The 19,948-nt window shown below is 34.7% G+C and overlaps 2 protein-coding genes and 1 pseudogene across 3 annotated transcripts; 1 reads left to right on the top strand and 2 right to left on the bottom strand.

Moving 5' to 3' along the window:
- Positions 1–3,570: 3,570 nt before the first annotated feature.
- Positions 3,571–6,777, top strand: LOC140962278 (benzoate carboxyl methyltransferase-like). The gene is made up of 5 exons (XM_073421135.1): positions 3,571–3,666; positions 4,237–4,450; positions 4,546–4,721; positions 5,341–5,598; positions 5,780–6,777. The coding sequence occupies exons 1-5, from the start codon at positions 3,592–3,594 to the stop codon at positions 6,128–6,130; spliced, it is 1,074 nt and encodes a 357-aa protein (XP_073277236.1). The 5' UTR covers positions 3,571–3,591; the 3' UTR covers positions 6,131–6,777.
- LOC140962277 (ATP-dependent DNA helicase Q-like 3) lies at positions 5,543–15,480 on the bottom strand. Of its 2 annotated transcripts, XM_073421134.1 has the most exons (20): positions 15,153–15,480; positions 14,372–14,479; positions 14,236–14,243; positions 14,051–14,134; positions 13,191–13,331; positions 13,015–13,049; positions 12,121–12,204; positions 11,366–11,454; positions 10,928–11,080; positions 10,750–10,846; positions 9,714–9,717; positions 9,470–9,619; positions 9,289–9,381; positions 9,148–9,213; positions 8,912–9,045; positions 7,912–8,003; positions 7,677–7,807; positions 7,445–7,551; positions 6,912–7,333; positions 5,543–5,607 (listed from the first exon to the last, which is right to left on the bottom strand). In XM_073421134.1, exons 1-20 carry the CDS (start codon positions 15,301–15,303, stop codon positions 5,558–5,560), a joined length of 2,199 nt encoding a protein of 732 aa, XP_073277235.1. In that variant the 5' UTR covers positions 15,304–15,480; the 3' UTR covers positions 5,543–5,557. The 2 variants fall into 2 exon arrangements, with proteins under 2 accessions (XP_073277235.1, XP_073277234.1); XM_073421133.1 differs by lacking the exon at positions 15,153–15,480 and having other exon boundaries at positions 14,236–14,284; positions 14,372–14,386.
- Positions 15,481–15,983: 503 nt separating this feature from the next.
- Positions 15,984–19,948, bottom strand: part of LOC140962275 (uncharacterized) — an 8,111-nt pseudogene continuing 4,146 nt past the window's right edge.

The raw sequence follows: 19,948 nt of genomic DNA, 5'->3' as shown, positions 1-19,948 counted from the left end.
CCTTTGGTACTCTATGACCAGATGATTCACTTGATCTTGAGATTTATTGATAGCCCACAGCTTCTGATCATGCATTGCATTATATTGCATCTTTATGAATTTCATATGAAATATTTGTCACTTTAATTCTCATATGTTATTGATTGTATCATACTGGGTTTATACTCACCGGCATGTCCGGTACCTCTTGTTTTCATGTGCTTGACGGTAGGTGAGGCGAGGCTTGGGATGCCAGAGTCCAGCTCAAGGCGAGGAGATACGAGTTAGAGTGAGATTCTCGGGTCTTAGGAGCTATTTTATGATGTTGGGATTTCTTTATTTTGGCATGTTGAAAATTATATTTCAAACATTTGAGACAATTAAATTATTTTGACGATGTTTATGTGGATTTGTGAACCACAAATTATGTATTTTACTCGATCATTTGGTTTGTTACAATTATAATTATTAGTATTAGATATCGGACCCAGGGCCCCACAGAAAAACTTCAACCAAGCATGAACACCCTCTAGGTTGAAATACCGCAAATAACATAAACAAGTGAATAATATCCATAAACAAAACCCAAATATAAAGTTATAAAGTAGCATGCAAAATAACATATCCAAAATACATAGACGACATTGTTTCTGTTGGGTTTGTCCCGAAAACCAGATCTAAAAAGCAGCGAAAATTTAAAATTTTTCAGATCTACGATATTTCAAGGACGATCGATTGCCTTTGATTCATATTTAGTATATACGTGTAAATAAAATAAATACATGAATAGAGATTACCACACGACCTTGATCGTGGTGAAGACAATCTTGTCCAAATCTGACTGCACGGCTTGACTTTGCCGCTACCACGAATTGCCAAAATCCGGTCCATCAACTGTATATATCTTCCTCAAAATAGCTGGCACTAGACAACTATCCGATTTTCTCCAAACAAATCAAGAAGCACGAAAATCAAATAAAAATTTATCTCATCAATTAGTCGAGAGCGAAGTTGAGAGAGAAGCAAGAATTATTGAAGAACCCTTCTTCAATCACCTCTCTATTTAAAATTTTACTCGGCTCATTTTATGAATGATTGTCCTACTATCATTTTTAAAACATCATCATTCCAATTCATCCGTGTATTAATTGAATTGCATGTTCATTTGCATTTCTTAGTTCCCCACACTTTAAATACATTGCGGTGGACACTTCTTATCCATTCATTGAAATGCCCCACTAATATATAATTTTTTTTAATTTTATTTTTGGAAATTTAAATACAAATNCTTAATCATATTAAATTTATTATTTATTAAATCCAACTCTTTGAATTTAATTATTAAATCCAACTCTTTGAATTTGATTATTTTTGTTCGGGTAGATAACAATCAGTATTTATATGACCCTCAATGATTCAGGAATACAACTAGCTGTGGGTTCACAACTTTTTTATGATTCAGAACAACATTTGTTTTTATTCGAGCTTACCCTAATTATCTCCATTCTTTCATCAACACCTTGATCAAGAATGTCAGAACTCATTTCTGATTGCACCCATCTGATCATGGTAAGAGTGTCTAGTAGCATCGCGTATGATCCCCCATGTATCACTGATAGTGCCTGCAAGAACCTTTAGTCATGGTTAGCATACAGTACGGTCCCTTCAACACATATATCCCGATCGAATCTGCAACCATTGGTATATCGAGAGTTGCATATGAATTCGATAGCGATGTGATTTATTTTTGAATAATAGTGTCATGTTATGCGCAACTGAGGAAACATATTTCCAAACTGCACATGTCTTACTCCGGCCAGAGATTTCTTGCACTATTGACTCATCAGACCACATAGGATATCTTTACCCATAGGTAAACGGTGAATCTCCGACTACAATGTATTTGCTCATACGTATTTCGAAACTACACCCAACCTCGCCACCTGATGACCCTTGATGGAGTCAGTAAACAGATCAAAGTGCATGCTAGTACGTATAACCCTTACATTGTCTCGGGTCAAAGGACTAATGGTATACAATCATAACTGCGGACTATTCCACTCGATAAGTGAGAACCACTTGGACAGTCCGAGGGAGGGTTGTTCAGTGCATCATCACATGATCACTCATCTGTGTATATGCAAGGACTTTATCTATGCAGTTTGCATGAGTATACATATAAAGTAAATGTCATAATATGATTAAAATCATAAAATATTATTAAAATAAAGATTGTTGTACATTAGAGTCAATAAAACCCTAGCCACAAGTTGGTTTGCCGGACACCTACTCTAACAGTTTCACCATCCTTTCAAGAAAAGTTTCAAACTCTTGTGGATCATTGTTTCAAACCACATCAACGAATCCTTCAGCATCATGACCAGTGGATTTGATTAGGACTCTTTCGGATTCTTTCCTCAATCACCTTCTATGGATATGTTATCCCATATGAAATCAAGGATGAAAAATCACGCAAAATCAATCCTAAATGATAGGCCGAGAGATTTGAGGAAATTTGATAAGTAAACATTGAATGTGTTTGGATTCATAAGTTTATCCTATGGTTATCACCCCCAAGTAAACACAACAGGTTTATCGAAAGGTAGCGACCACGAGTTTTATCGTAAAAAAAAAAAATGACTTCGTAACAAGATTTTAATAAAATTATTTTGCCTCTGTGCTTATTATTTGAATTAAAGAACATTAATTATTGTACTTTTTGTTGATTAATGAAGAATGGTGTTGACCCATTTTTCCCTTTGTCCGTTTGAAAATGGAACTCCAAACCAAAATAGCAGACTGTCTCCGACGGCAGGCCGACCCTACACCAAGGTGCGATGATCAGCAACGTCCCGACATATTTATTTTCAGCATGTAATCGGCAGATTCCACAAATAATTGGATACCTCTTCCAAATATGGGTCCATTTTAATCAATGGATCATTATTTTACTATTTTAATTTTATATATTTGTCTTTTTTTTTTTTATTTTTGAGGTTCTCAAAATCGAATCTAAATCATTTGTATTTCAATTTACGGCAATTTGATTTATATTTTTAATGTAAAAATGTTGATATGACATTACCTACATAATAAATATCAAATTGATATCAAGTTCACTTATCGTTGTTATCTTATCACCAAAATAACTGAAAGTTACTATATCTCAGAAGAGTATGTCTCTTGTGAGACGGTCTCACAAATCTTTATCTGTGAGACGGGTCAACTCTACCGATATTCATAATAAAAAGTAATACTCTTAGCATAAAAAATAATATTTTTTCATGGATGACCTAAATAAGATCCCGTCTCACAAAATATGACCCCTGAGATCGTCTCACATAAATTTTTGCTATCTCGAAAATAGTTTGTCGTAGAGGTTAATAAACTCTCTAAACAGAGGGGACGATCGAACTAGTTTTATTCCATCAAAATAAAACTATATATGTTTCATCGTTTTCGATTGTTCGTTATCGCCGTTTCATGAAATTAAAATAAAATTGTCTCTATCGAACAATTTTTTTTTCTTTTTTGGTTCTATATATAGATTATAGAGAGCCATAGACACTAATTAGCTAGTTTCCCAACTCACAATACTTCACATAGTGTAAAATGGGGTTGAATAAAATTCTACATACAAATGCAGGAGATGGGGAAACCAGCTATGCCAACAATTCAATTGTTCAAGTAATAATTAGTTATCTCTTCATTTCTTTTTCTTTCCCCCACCCTATACATAATTAAAGAAAATAGATAACTAAGAAATTGGGAGATAATCCATAGTCTTTGTTCTTATTCTTCAAAATTTTCCCTCTAATTTTGCATATGCTAAGTATATCCCTCAAGCATTTTGTTGTGTCCTGATATCGTTCAAGCTGTTAGTTGAACTTTACGGGTTAGCATTCATAACCCCCTCGTTTCGACGTGTGCGTGCTGCATCCTTAAGCTTTAAGAATTAAGCGATGTAGAGCGCGATGAAATTAGCAATGAAAGTATCTCGTGTATATTACTTGCTCAAGAAATGATCAAAAACTACATGTAATATTTTTTAACTAATGAATCTTATGAGTACAATAAAAGTTGGACTTATAGGAAGAATTTGACTGTTTTCTTGACTTGAAAAACTCCGGCATACATAGATGGATCGAGCTCGGGAGCTTAAAATTTTGAATTTTTTTTTTCATGGATAATTATATATTCCTCGTTGATTGTCGCGGAAAATATGAACCAATATATCTTTTCTATATTCTTTCTCAGAAATATGGAATATCAAAAACATGGCCAATATTAGATGAAACCCTAAAAAATATGCTTGATACCGAGAGATTCGAGGAATGCTGCTTCAAGATGGTGGATTTTGGTTGTGCATCAGGCCCGAATACATTGTTAGTCCTCTCCCATCTCATGGATACTCTACAACATTTCTCCAGTGGATTTCAAGAAATTCAAGTTTTCTTAAACGATCTTCCAGGTAATATATATTAACGTAAAATTCCTCTGAATTTCATTACTCCAACATTAATTTGAAGACAGCCCTCAACTGAATGTGTGGTTTTGTTACTGTAGATAACGACTTCAACAATTTGTTCAAATTGGTGCAAAGTTTCTACCAAGTGAAAGAAACTAAAACGAAACCGCGCTGCTTTATATATGGCTCGCCGGGATCGTTTTATGATAGACTATTTCCGAGCAATAGTATGCACTTCGTTTATTCTTCTTACAGCATCCATTGGCTCTCTGGGGTATGTACTAATACACACTTTTTGCTTAAATTTTTTTCTCCAGAATGACTAAAAGACACTCTGTACAGTAATAACTTAAATCACCTATCTTAGTCATTTGTCTTGCAATTTTTAGTTAGTGCTGATGTAAAACTACATACGTCGATACCACATTAGCACCAGATAGAAAAAGAAGGTATAAAATCACAAAAAGGAAAAGATAACATATTGAAATTTTTGTCGGTAGAAGAATTATTGGTGGCAGACAAAAAATTAAGTGGTAGGCAGGCTTTGTTGAAATTTGCGCAATGTTGAAATTTCGGATAGAAAAAATGTTCAGACGGAAACACATATTTCGGAATTCTTTTCATCTTGCCCGTGATTTTTACCCTAAAATTTTTTAGGGGTTTTTCACGAAAATCTCGGTGTCCAATTTTATTCTTTATTTTCATATTTATATCTCAAATTGCCACACGTGAGACCAACAATTTTTACGTGTTTTAAAATAGTTTTTACTTAGTAGTGTCGAATATCATATAATTCTATATGTACATGCACTTCCCCCTTAAGATTATTAGACTTTATCTTTCATTTCTTATCTTGCATAATAATAGAACATATTTTGCGTTAAAAATGACAGGTTCCCGAAGGACTTGGGAGCAATAACAAGGAAAATATTTACATAGCCAAGACAAGTCCCGTGAACGTATTGGAAGCATATGCAAACCAATTTCAAAGAGACTTCTTCAAATTTCTAAGTATTAGAGGTGAAGAAATGATCCGCGGGGGGCGTATGGTGGTGTCGTTGTCCGGTCGACGTATCGAAGATGCTTCTTCCATGGTTGAAAATGCACATTTCACAATTCTTGCCGAAACACTTCATGAAATGGTCGTCGAGGTAATGGTTCTATAAATATAAATAACATGTTTCATTTGAGGGGAAAAGAACCTGATCTAGTCGCGCACATATATGTCTAAATAATTTTATTATATTAGAAGGCTTGTGACAAATAATATGGACGTGAAGGGGTTTAAACTCTCAATCCAAAAACACTGTGTTAATGTGCATAAAACGACAGGGACAGGTCGAGAAAGATGATCTATATTCTTTTAACGTGCCTATATACATCCCGTGCCCACGAGAAGTCGAGAAGATAATCGGCGACGAAGGATCCTTCAAATTGGACAAGATGGACGTTTTTCCAGTCCCATGGGACCCTAGCCAAGACGAAAATTTCGAAAAATGTAGATGCGCAAAATTTGCTGCGGATAGTGTTCGGGCTGTGATTGAGCCAATGCTGGCCAGCCATTTTAGCAGGGTCATGAATTATGATGTGGTATTTAAGAAGTATGCAGAAAAATTGGCTGAGCATTTGTCTAAGGAGAAGCCCTCTCACTTTACTATAGCAATTTCTTTAAGAAGGAAATGATAAGAAGATATATTGTACAAGGTCTATGAAAGGAACAGATCAACCATATGTTACAATGATTTTTAGGAGAATCTCTTGTTAAGATATCCAAGATTCTTAAATGGAATAAACAAGTAACTTCGCATAAACACTGATAACATTTTTTCTATACCATGATACTAAAAATTCAATCCTGGCCTCTGGCAGGTGGGTATACAAATATCCATTGCCCACCTGCTAGGATCGACTTAAACTCCACAATGCGACCACAAACTAATCTATGTGATGTATCACCCTTTCCGAATACGGAAATGTAAGAAACAAGTTCTTCATCATGGCCATCACGATACGAGGCGTATTTAAAGTTTACAAGGAGAAATCTTGGTTAAAATCGAGATTTTTTACTTCATTTGTTTTTCCCAAAAAAGTGTTGTCAAGTGTCGTGCTTATATTGGAAGAGAACAAAACAGAGCACAAATGTGCTATCAACTCGACTAATAAATGAGATGGAAAAAAATATAGAAAACACCCAAAGAGGAGTAATGATTATTTAAAAAGATGTGAAAGGAGAGTATATTTTCCAAAAAAAGGGAAAGAAAACAAAAATGTGAATAATGTTTTGTTTTGAAATATGAAAGATGGGAAATATTTTGGGGAATGAAATGGAACTAAGGCATAGTGTTCTTACAGCCGTGATTGGCTCACACTTCTGCATCTAACCCAAAGATAACAGAAGCAAACAGTTGTAATTTATAAAGAAAACACGCAAGTTCCACATTCTGTAAAAACTACTGAAACCTACTCTTCTTCTCCATAGCTCGGCCAACCCCATCACTAGACTGCTTTTTAAGCATCGAAAATTTGTTTTCTGTTGCTTTTTTGCTGTCAATAAACTCCGAGAAAGAAGGAACTGGTGGTAGAACTGTCACCTGGGAAATAGGAGATTCTGATTTAATACTGATACCAGGATTTTCATCATGGGCTTGTGACACTACTGGATTCAATGTCGAGGATGATGGGGATAAGCCATCTGGTTTGGGACCAACGACTTCTGATGTTGTAGTATCTTCGGCACCCAGTCTACTTTTCAGCTCGTCGGGACTAGTGGTTGACAACCACCTCACAATACTTGCCATCTGTGACAAATAAAATGACTTCCCACTTTTCCCATATTTGTGATAGCATTCATTCTCAAGTGTCTCGACAGATGTCCAGAAGTCAATCCTGACATTTTTGTTGTGTAAGGAAGCAGATATATCCGGTGAATCAAAGGTATGAATCATGTGCAACAGTTTTGGGGTCAATGAATCAAGAATATGGTCAAAGGAAGGATACCTTAACTCGTTGAAAATGTGTTGGTTTTGCTTCATTGTGTCTAGTAACCTTTGCTTTCCGGAGTCTCTTAATGTTCCGGATATGGCATTTTTGACAACTTTATTGACCTATCAATACACAGCAGATGCTTAGTAGCACGTGCAGAGAGGAAAAAGGACCATATATGACTAAAGATTGCAGTCTGCTCAAATAAGCTGAGCCCTTGCAGGAAAAAAAAGAACACGATACCAACCTGTTTTTCTGAGTCATTTTCATGCCGGTAAAAATTCTCTTCTGCCTGCTGCAATGACTCAATCCTGTCATTTAATCTTCTTTTCAACGATTTGCTTGAATGTGCCACTCTCTTTGCAATTTCAAAAGCCTCTGGAGTAAGCAGGTCAATAGAATGTCATGCTGAGGAGAAGATAAAATGGCAAAGCATTCTACGATACAAACATCGATTGTAATATTTTAGCTCATGTTTATACCATCAGAATCAGATATATCTTCCTCAGATTGACTAGCGTCATCTTCCCGATTCCAGAATTCTGAAAATTGTTCTTTGCATAAATTTGAAGCACTGTAGCACAAGGAAATCAAAGGAGTAAAGTAAACAAACAAGTTCATTTAATGAACACAGAAACGACAAACTATATTCTAAAACAAATTCACTCACTAAGGAAATCAAAAGAGTAAAGTAAAATGAACAAGCTCATTCAATGAACAAAGAAACGAAGAACTACATTCTAAAACATTTTCATTCAAAGAAAAAAATAGACGGAATGCAAATCTGTTGAACTGGAAACTAATCCGTGGTACCATAAACAAGAGTGAGAAATATGGACAATTTTTTTATGTGGGCGAGGAGGGACAGATTCTTATTAAATGAACGATGAGTGATTGATAAACTGAAAATGGTTGAAACAAAAACTTATAACCATGTACAAATTCAAGCATCATAGATAACCAAACACAGAAATGATATTATTTGTTATTTCCTTGGATACCGAAATATTTTCAAATTAACCAATTGTGAAAAGTGGACTGCGTCTGGGAACTACTATAAAACACGATACTTCATAACCATCAACCTCCAGCATTCCTATAATAACAAGAATAATCAGTCGAGAAAGTCTCACACAAGATAAGAGTCACTCAAGCCCTTCACTAAATACAATGGTTAACAACCATTTTGCCGCACATCATATTAATCAACTCAAAGCAGATCAGCCACCTGGATCATCTTTCTCCACGTGGCTCAATAAAATGGCACATCACAATTCAAACAATAATGATTCAAGGCCTTCTTAATTAGTAATACCACATATTTTTGTTCTAACACTTCCTTTGTGGTGTGGTTGGAAGCAATACAGATAGACTCATTTCCCCGCCAGAGTATCTATTATCCACATAGCAAACACCATCACGAACATGTCAAAAAATTGTAGTACAACAACAACATAATAATAGAGAAAAATAAACGGAAACCTGCTAAGGAATACTTGAGAGGACCCATTTCGGTACTTAAAAGAAGTACTGGTTGTAAGCTCCTTCAGGTGCTTCGAAACTAAATTAGGATGTCTGCACGCATCACAAGATTTTGCACATAATGATGCAGATACCTGCTTCCAGAGAAAGACAATTACATGGCATTATTTTCCCATCAGAATCAGATTCTCACTGGATGTGCAACCTACATGTGAAATGGGTATTGATCAGCACACCTGCTCCCCAAAACTCTCGAGTATCTTTCTTCTACGGCAGCCAGCATCCTCGCAGTAGTCAATCATCTGTAAGGAGACAAGGCCAAAGTAAAATTTATATAACAGGATGTAAATGTTATCTCAGGGAAGATGTATACTTACCAGACAGAAGTCCGCTAGGGACTTCTTAGAGGAATCTATTTCCGAGCTTGAAGAATGCAACTTTTTGCTCTTAGCATTACCCAGGATGAATTCCTGCAATTATGTTAATTAAGTTTTAGAATGATACTGCGCAAACCTGAAAATCAAACATAGTAGTTCAATTGGAAAGATGATAGCTAACCATCTTTCTACGGTCATCCACCCCATAATATAATAGACTTTGGGAGGGCAACTGATCACGACCAGCTCGGCCTGACTCTTGATAAAAGGCCTCCATGGACTTTGGAATATTAAAGTGGCAAACAACTCTGACATCTTTCCTATCAATGCCCTAGCATTAGAGTGAACAAACCTTTAAGGTGGATCTCTTCCCATTAAGAATGCTGAACAGGGAGCTTCACAATTTATCAAAAATATTTTCATACCATCCTGCAGTAAAACCACGAGCTCAAAACATGAGCAAGAAAAACGGCAGCTCCAGCATCAATTCAGAAACCATTACACAACAAATATAGAATACTGAGGCCAACTGGGAATGATAGACAATGAGAGCTGAAAGAATTGAAATGAGAGAGCACACATTTCCTCCAAGGAGGATTCATGTTCTTTCCAACTTAAAGAAACGTGAATAGAAACATCACTGAAATTAATGACAATTTGATTATCAAAATTAGAAACACCAAAAAATACATTAATACATAAAATAGAAAAAACTTGAAATAGAATTAGAGTAAGGAAGCGACTTGAGTGATTAAGTATGAAGATCACATATAACTTCAAATAAAATTAACTAGAAATACTTTTAGACTCTACAGGATAAGGTCGTTATAAGTTCAACCCCTGCAATTCATATAAAAGCAGGTTTCCTACTATCAGGCCGTACATCAGTCAGCATAATTTACGTTGTTGACATGAAGGAAATCAAAATGACTTTCATCAGCTTCTACTCTCATCCCACAATCACCACCACACCTTGCCCCCACCCCATCAGTCTCAAACATCTTTTCCAGACGATCTGCCACTGCCCCCAAATAGTTAGAGGTTTGGTTGAAGGAGGGGAAGAAGAAAACGGAACTAGAATGCTTACTTTGTTTATTATGCGATGAAAGTAATTATTATGACTTCATTCCACATGATTGCAAGATTCAAAACTGCAAAATTGGACTTTAGTTTATTACATCCGACAGTGGAAGAAATTAGGACCATACACTGTCTAAAGCATTTACGACCGACCCGAAGCTTAGAACATAATAGATTTGTGCTTTCTGATTACTTCTTGCCCCTTTCAAATATAGCCACATATTTCCTACTAGTATACCATAGCAGCAAAAAATAATTTACGCCATGAGCCACCAAATTATATGATGCAATTTGCTAAGAAAAATGGAATCCACAAGACAGATAATTGAAATACCAAATAACTTCTCTAGTTGAAAAAATAACAATGAAAAAAAATCATACCCAAAAGCCACCGTAGCAACAATTACTTGTGTTTTGAAGGAAATCCAATCATCCAATGTAGAACTCCGCAATTTACTTTTCAATCCTGCATGATATGCTAAAGTGCCAGAAAAAACCCAATTTAGAAAACAAAAGAAGAAATGCTTTTAAAAACTGCCAAAAACCATAGCTCCGTTACCAGAACAAGAAATTCCTTTCTTTGACAGGTGGGCAGCCAAGTCATCACAGGTTGTCCGCTCAAGGCAGTAGACTATAGCACAAATATTCCCAAATGATTTAAGATACTCACAAAGATCAGAGTATGGATCATCCAACAGGTCTTTGAAGCGAACTGCAGGATGAAGTAGTTTGAGAAACATATATGATGCTATTTAATCCTCTATTTAACACTAATAACAAAGTGGCTCATTCATCCAGATTCATCCTTATTGGAATCACATTTAAGATTAGTTTCACTGTATCAGGTCTAATGACGTGGGAGGAGTTTATGAATTTGAATCTTTTGATTTTATGTTAAGAGTAGCTTATTTTATTAGATATCCATAAAAGATATATCCATGAGCATCATTTACGTCATGAAAACTTTAATGTGATGATCAAGCTATGGGAACTCCACCTTCATAATAAATATTTGGGCGGTTGAATGATGACTTCAGTACGAGAGGGTTTTGTAAACACAAGGACTCTATCACGTCCTCCTGAACTCTGCAGAAGTACCAAATCTAATATTAATAACTCTCTGCCACATATCATACAGAGAATGATGTTACTTTGGAGTTTGGACAGCAGTGTGGAGAAAAGGAAGCCTCATATGAACTAGTAAAACTTCGCACATGATTTGTGCATGTAATTTAATTTTTTTTATCTAAAATATAGTTTTATATTTATATATTTATATATAATAAATTTTTATATGAAATATAATCAGATTAGAGTAATTTTTATTTAATTGAATTTCTAAATTATTATGTTTTTTCGATCACTAATTTATTATGGTTTGTTTTATTTCAAAAATATCTATGAGGAAGGGGTATTTTGGGAAAAAATTGGTATGACATGAGAGGCAAAAAGTAGTTACTATCCATGCCTCAAATTTAATATTAAACCACAATTTCAAATTCTTCAACCAAATTCAGAGACCACAACAAAAACTGTTATAGAAGAATGACATTTAATAAACCAATATATTGTTACTTTGCAGATGATATCTTTGATGATGCCGACATACCAAATGCTTTTGACATCTAAGTGGAGTAGGGTTGCACAATGGCAAAACATAAGAAAACATGATATTAATAACAAGAAGGTTAGAAGCATTTCAAAATTTTGGTGCACGAAACTGCAATTGCCAGTTAACATGGACACACTCACTTGGGAGCAGCTGTAGCGGTCAAGGCCATAACTGGTATGTTGGGCAGTCGTTTCCTTAGAGAAGAAAGTTTCCGGTAGCTTGGCCTAATTTAAATAGACAATCAACAAAAAAAAACAATTAACCACCATAGAACAGAGAAAGAATATAAGAAGTCAACACCATGCAACACACACACGTACCCAAGTGCAGGTGCACACACAAAGACATAGAAAGGGAGAACAATTATCTCTGTTTTAGTCCAGAGAGTTTGAGCACATAACAACAAATGGGAAAACATACGAAAAATAGTAGTGGTCATACAAATAAAGGTAAGAAAATAGCATCTTAAGGGAGTGGACAGACTCTACCTCTCATTGTATTGCAGAAGCTGGAGGCCACATTAAAATAATATAAAATATTAATGTTAACAAACACGATAAGCAACCCAAGATTAAGTCAAAAGAGGAAGTTGAAATGAGTTAACCAATAACAAATATGGATTAAATAATTCTCATCCTAGCAGATGCACTTAGTGGGGGACAAATATCATAACTAGACCCAGAAGCAGCTCTATTTCATAATTGAAAAGCTACATATACTGTTCCTTACACATTCAAAGACCTTGAGCCTGGGCATACTTGACCCCCCCAAGCAAGAAAAAATACCCTTGTCAAGACTTCGCGATATGAAATGAAACACAAAAATTTAGGAAATGTATACTTTCTTTAATCCACAAGTAACACTAAATAAATAATATCTTTCTGATATTACGGTGCCCAGTAGCATGCACAAAACTGATGAAAAGCATAAAGCTCATGATACTTATCTGTAGTGATAACATGCAAAATAAGGTAAACCAAGTCCGATGAAATAGGTTTGAACAAGGAAATATACATCGAAGTTCGAGAATCCACCTGAAATCATGACCCCATGTTGAAACGCAATGTGCCTAAAAACATTTAAAAATTAGAAGTAAATTAGTTTCCTGACAGTTAAAAAAAAGATAAATTTATGAGGCAACTTCAGAAGCTTCTTTTGACAACCGACAACTATTTACATACTGCAGTTAAAAGCACAAGCAGTTAAAGACCTCATCTACTGCAATAAGATTTAGCAATCCTCTGGAATGAATTTTTGTTAGCCTTGCCATAAAACCAGTTGTTGCAATCAGTTCGGGTGTCACGTACAGTAACCTCAAAGACGGCTTCCCCGATTCAAGCTCTTCATAAACCTACAAATGCATATGTAAAACGGATGAACACCAATGATATATCCATACACACTGAGATAATATTGGGGCACACAATTTTTATACGGTGAAATGGTAGGCTACGATAGTAGAACTTAATGTATTTATTAAGAAGCTTCTCGCTCAACATCTAACCACAACACAAACTGAAATTTATATATCTATAAACATAATGAAATAGAGAAGGTACAAAAAGATAAAGAAAAACCAAACTATTTGGGAACTAAAAGACTGGAAAACCTCTATTGCAAAAACTTTTAGTCACATAAAGCATAAAACAAATCACGAAGTGGTGAAAGAAAATATCCAGGATTGTATTACTCTAGATGCTAAAAGTAAAAGAAGGAGATTGGAGTTCGATTGTTTCAGGTTTTATATGGATTCTCAAAGAACATCAAATATGTTTACAAGTAAATGGGTTTGGTTTTTCCCACACCATCTGCATGTCTTCGCAAATATTGTAAAGGATGTATGCCAGGTGTTACAGAGCTATAATTAGTTATCAATATTAGGGTTTTGAACAACGCACTCAAAACAATATTAAATAGCTCTCATTAACGCGACTGATATGTGTGATAAACTCCTCCATACTTCCTCTCTGCTCACAGGATCCACTTATCACTAGAACGTGATTATTAGCCATTCTGTCTAATCAGTAAGCATTAGTCCTAGTTGAAGTAAAATCTAAAAAAAATTTCAACCTTATTCTTGGCACTCGTGGTCTGGGTAGAAGAAAGATATTCAGCAGCAATCCCTCTCTCTTTTAACACCATTACTTGATTTTCCTGAATAAAAATATAAGTTGAATTTATAAAGTAGGATTTACATTCACTTCCGTTAATAAATTACAGAAACAACTGGTGGACGAAATGTGTCATGTACTCACCATAAGGGCTGAGATTAAATGAATGAAGCAGAAGAAATCAAATCTTATCCTGAAAAAAATGATAGAGCAAAAGAATCTGTGCAGGCCTAAGCTTAAAAAAAATATCAACAAAGACTTTTTCGCATTCATGATTCACCTATCAAAGGACTGACAACAAGAACTATTCCTGGCTTTGCTAGTGCTGGAACCTGATAACAGATTGACTTTCCCCCACCAGTTGGCATCAAACAAAAACAATCTCTACCTGCGTTCAACAAATTGCATCAATTTCCAGACTACTTTCATATAGCACACCGAAAAAACGAAATTATAACATTAGGATAAAAGGACCAACAAAACACACATAGAAGCATATGTGCATAGATGTGTACATATTTATAATGTAAGCATGCACGTATAAGTTATATACAGGCACGAGACTATTGTTACTAAAAGCCTTCAAGGCATGCACCTATGATGAGTGTGCAGCTAGGATCAACCCTTGCACCTCAACACATGGTAAAGTGCAGTCCTTTTATGAAGGGAACCTTGTTGATGAAGCCCAGGATTGGTGCATTTTTTAATGATTCAAAGTGCTTTTTTAAGCATACCTTACATGTCAGAGGCAGCAATTCCAACATGAAATGAAAGATAATACTTATCGATAGTTTTGCTAGTAGATTGATGGGTAACATTCTTTCATTGGTATCTAGTAATTCGTAAATCACATAGACCTTATGGTGTTTCACTTGCGGGAACACGATTTTAACTTATGACGATCAGAAACGTTCCATTAACAATGCCCATCTTCTAGAAAAGAAAAATGGTGCAATTCTGAATTAACAGAAACGAGATTTCGGTTAGTTCCAGCTGCCGTGGCGATTGCCATTTTGTTCCATCCTCTCCCCACACATTAATGCACACGGAAAAAATCAAACCTGATAAAACAGATTCAATGGCTTCCAGCTGCTTCCCCCGAAAATCAGAGTGCCCAAAATGCCATCTCAAAAGCTTCACCAATGCTTCCTTCTCGATCACCTGCTTCGCAGCCCCGCAAATAGAGTCCAGCGGCAGCGGTGATTTATTCATGTTTGAAACCCAAAACCCCAAAATGTATGTATATCAGCCAGCGACAATTAAATGTCTCACAAAACAAAGACAGAAACTTTCTTCTCTTCCATAGTCGTTCTCCCCATGCATTTTCAATTCGGAAATTAGGGTTCCTTCATTTCTCCAAACAAATTATTTCCCTCAACTCACCCGTTGTTGCTAATCTCATCCTCCGTTTGTATTGTCCATTTTTTTTTACCATTTTAATCATTATATTATAGCAATATAATATATTAAAACAGAATTTTGATAATATCTATCAAAATTAAAAATAAAAACAAAAATCATAAACATAAATTAAATTTTCCTAGGAAAAAAGGTTTCATTTTTTTTATTTCGTTAGAAAATAAATAAATATATGTGTTTCTTATGACAAAATATGCTTTGTTTTATAATATCTTGAACTCAAGAAATAATAATTTGATCTCTATAAGTATATCTTTACATTCTAATTATATATTTATACTTCATCGTTATAATTATATGTGTTATTTTAACGATGCAACATTTTGAATTAAAAATATATTATGATAGCACATTAATTTTCAGTAAATTACGAATTTATATTACTAATACATTAATAATTTGAAATTATATATTTTTACGAATTAATAATAATAATAATAATAATAATAATAATAAGTATATATTTATAATAGATCTAATAAAAAAGTAAAATATTATTAACAATAGTTTAAATTTCATACAGTATTTAATTTGTACAATTAATTGACTTGTGGAAAATATTGAAGAAGCTTAGACATAATCTTCTTCAATGCTACAACAACAAATTTCATGTTGATTATCCTTTCACTAGGATTCTCCATGGAACATTGTAAAGCTATCTCCATTATCGACACCAAGCATTCCAATTTTTCACTGAAATGTTGTTCATCTCCTCTCAACAATTCCAAATCTATAACTCGTACAAGTGCATTAGGCACTGAATCATTCACCCAACTCCGTAGGCTTAAATCCCCTGTAAATTTAGAATCGTTCGGCTTCGTTCTTGTAAAAACTTCCATCAGCATTATACCGTAGCTATAGACATCGCACTTCACAGATACCAAACCTTCTGAACCGTATTCTACGAGAGTGAAGAAAACAAAGAAGTTCATCGAATGTATGACGAGTGAGATTAAAAAAAATGTGATTGATAGTGTGTTGGAGTGAAAAATGTCATGTTTACCTGGTGCAATGTAGCCTAATGTGGCAAGGGTCCTCGTGAGCGTAGCACTGACTCCATCACTTAATAGCTTAGCGACTCCAAAATCGCTCAAATGGGCAACCATATCATCATCCAAGAGCACGTTGCTTGGCTTTAAATCACAATGAACTATAGGTATTGAGTAACCATGGTGTAGATATTCTAAGGCGCATGCTACATCTATCATTATGTTTAATCTTTGAACAATGTCCGAGAACTTGTTTTCCGAATATAGCCACTGTTCGAGGCTTCCATTTGGCATATATTGGAGAACCAATGCCTTGAAGTCTTCGTTTGAGCTACTACTGATGACTTTGCAAAGATTTCTATGGCGAAGCCTGCGCAGGACTTCACATTCGGTATCAAAACTCTTGAATCCGCCTTCTGACTGCAAATTGAACACTTTTATCGCCACGTCCTCTCCATTTTGAAGCGTCCCTTTATAGACGGAGCCATAACTTCCCTTGCCAAGTAAATGTTTCTCGTTGAACCCTTCGGTGGCCTTCACAAGTTCCTGATATAAGACTCGTGATGGTGCAGTATCGAATGAACTATTTGTTGGGGTTTCTGTCTTGTTTTTCTTCCTGTATCTTGCAAGTATATATGAAAAGGTAATGGCAAAAACTAGCACTGAAATCCCTAGGAAAATATATACAACACGAAGAATCATTTTTTTCCTTTTGGACTCGGTGATTGTATTTTCGGGACAAGGTGGAACTCCATATTTAGAATCACCACAGAGTCCTACGTTAGACACAAAGAACTGGCTTGAAAAGGATTTAAAGGGGCCGCCGGTAGGGATTGGACCGCTCAACTCGTTGAAAGAAACATCAAAGTACTTGAGATACTGAAGTGTTTCTAATGACATCGGTATGGTTCCAGAAAGATTGTTGTGCGAAAGATCTAGTGTCTCCAAACTCAATAACTTATCGATTGACTGAGGAATAGATCCTGAAATCTGTTTCGTGCCAAAGAAAGAAAGATAACACTTTGTAAGCCTCCAATTGAGCTAGGAATTATGCTTGAGAGTTGGTTGTTTGACAAATCAAGGTCGAATGCAACCTTCAGATTTTCGATATCTGAAGGCAGGACACCCGTTAAAAGATTTGCAGACAGATCCAACTCGAGAAGATCACTCAGTTTCCATAGGCTCCTCGGTATGACATAATTTAATATGTTGTTCCCCAAGTATAGATATCTTAGAGAAGTTAGATTTCCCATGCAATCAGGGATAGAACCAGTTATTTGATTTTGATCAAGCCGCATTCCATACAAATTCGGTAACATACAGAGACTATTAGGAATAGGCCCACTTATTTTGTTGCGGTAAAGAGCTAATCCTTGAAGTTCTTTCAAGTTTACCAATGTATTCGGAATAGTTCCAATGAGTTCGTTACCATACAGGCTCAAAATAATCAAATTTTGAAAATTCCCAAACACGTCCGGAATGCTGCCTCGAAGACCACAGTTGTAAGCATAAAAATATCGAATAGTGGTCGACAAATTCCCTACTGAAACTGGAAGAATTCCATTGAAAGGATTATCTCCAAAATCTAATCTTATTAGGTAGCTGCAGTTTTTCATTGGACCGATGAAGCTTAGTTCTGATGTTTCACTAACAAAATTGTTCCCAAATAACACTAAAGTTTCTAAAATATTCAACTTGCCAAAGGAGTTGGGAACTTGTCCACTGAGATTGTTGGAAGAAAAGCCGATCAAGGTGAGTTTAGAAAAATTTGAGATAGATTCAGTGATTTCTCCGAAGAAAAAATTGTCATTAAAGTAGAGTTCTTGCAGATTAGGTAGCCCATAACTCAAAATCGATGGAAGGTAACCCATAAGTTGGTTCCCTGAAACACTTATCGTGTTTAATGTTGAGATGTTGAAGATTTTTTCTGGGATATAACCGGTTAAGTGATTGTATCCCAATTGCAATACCTCCAAATTGTAAAGATTGCTCACTTCTTCTGGAATTGTGCCTGAAAAGCAAGAACATTTTGGTGTCAGTTTCTTGGATTCACAAGCTACAATCTCATCAATTACTATACCTATCAGCTTGTTGTGGTCAATATACAACATTTGCAGCATTGTTAAGTTTCTGATCCCTTTTGGTATGCTTCCAGTTATGTTGTTGTAAGACAATGATAGAATCTGAAGTTTTGAGCACTCGCCAAGGCTTTCTGGAAGCTGACCTACTATTTCGTTCACATGGAAATATACCCTTTCCAATTGAGAAGGAGTAGAACACATACCGGATGGAAAAGGACCGGTTAGATTACAATTTGCGATGTCAACATATTGCAACGAGGAAATATTGAAGATAGATGAAGGTATAGATCCCACAAGAAAGTTATATCCCATTTCTAACTCCTCCAATATGTCAAGCATACCTAACTCTTCTGGGATTTCACCTGTCAAAATTGCTAAAACTTCATAAGGACTTGATATTGTTTTGAAATGGCGAAAAGACCGTTAATAACATACAGATATGCATAATAAGCCTACTAGCAAAAGATGTACACGTGTTGCATATATTATTATTTTTTTTAATTTGATCAAATAATACTAAACAATTAACATGAAATATTTTCAATTTAGAAAAGTTGTTCGATTTAAAAGAGAATTTTTGTTTAGATTTTTTCATGTAAAATATGGAGTGAATTGAAGAGGTTTTTAGTAAGGTAAGAAGGGTAATCATGGAATTAAATATTTTGGTGTCCTGTAAGGTAGTTACTCTAAGGATATCAAACTTAATAATATAGTATAAATATAAACAAGCAAGATTTGAAACTGAAACTCGTGACATAACCTCCTTGTATGATCAGCAAATTTAGAGAAACTCCAAAGAAAATCACGGCCAAAACATGTCAAGTGGGAATCTCATTTAGCTTAAGAGGGTGAATTCGTTGTAGATATTTGATGACTTTTTTTAAATAAAAGACTTTTGTGAGGTTGATAGATTCATATCGACTTTTGCAGAATCTCACATATTTCTAAAGATTTTCACATAATTTTGTAGATTTATTTTGTATAATTTTTATTGACATTTGTAAACTTTTTCATAAGTCCTATAAATTTTGTAATTTATTATTGTGACTTTTTAAAATTTATTTATATTAACAATTGAACGTGAATAACTTTTACTTATTTCAAATATTTCTCTCTCTCAATATAATATTTTTTACATATTGATTTTAATAAAGACAATAAATAATTTAGTAATAAATTTATTACTATTAAACTTCAATTATTCAAGTCAATTCAACATGTTTATTTAAATCATTAATATTTTTAAAAAATACAATAATAATTTTCAAAAGTAATAAATAATCAAAGTTAAAATAATTTTATTCATTTTAAATAATTTTTTTTATAAAAAATATATCAATTTTATTTTTGGCAATATGTCAAAAAAAA

Source organism: Primulina huaijiensis, chromosome 17 (assembly GCF_012295235.1).
Source record: "Primulina huaijiensis isolate GDHJ02 chromosome 17, ASM1229523v2, whole genome shotgun sequence".
NCBI classification, from domain to species: domain Eukaryota; kingdom Viridiplantae; phylum Streptophyta; class Magnoliopsida; order Lamiales; family Gesneriaceae; genus Primulina; species Primulina huaijiensis.
This window is presented reverse-complemented; position numbering and strand designations above follow the sequence as displayed.

Coding starts and splice junctions, on each gene's coding strand:
- LOC140962277 (XM_073421134.1), bottom strand. CDS start 15,303: ATGAATAAATCACCGCTGCCGCTGGACTCTATTTGCGGGGCTGCGAAG. Junction 11,455..12,120: donor ACCGCTACAGCTGCTCCCAA/GTGAGTGTGTCC, acceptor GTACTTCTGCAG/AGTTCAGGAGGACGTGATAG. Junction 8,004..8,911: donor TCTCAAGTATTCCTTAGCAG/GTTTCCGTTTAT, acceptor CTTGTGCTACAG/TGCTTCAAATTTATGCAAAG.
- LOC140962278 (XM_073421135.1), top strand. CDS start 3,592: ATGGGGTTGAATAAAATTCTACATACAAATGCAGGAGATGGGGAAACC. Junction 4,722..5,340: donor GCATCCATTGGCTCTCTGGG/GTATGTACTAAT, acceptor TAAAAATGACAG/GTTCCCGAAGGACTTGGGAG. Junction 5,599..5,779: donor TTCATGAAATGGTCGTCGAG/GTAATGGTTCTA, acceptor ATAAAACGACAG/GGACAGGTCGAGAAAGATGA.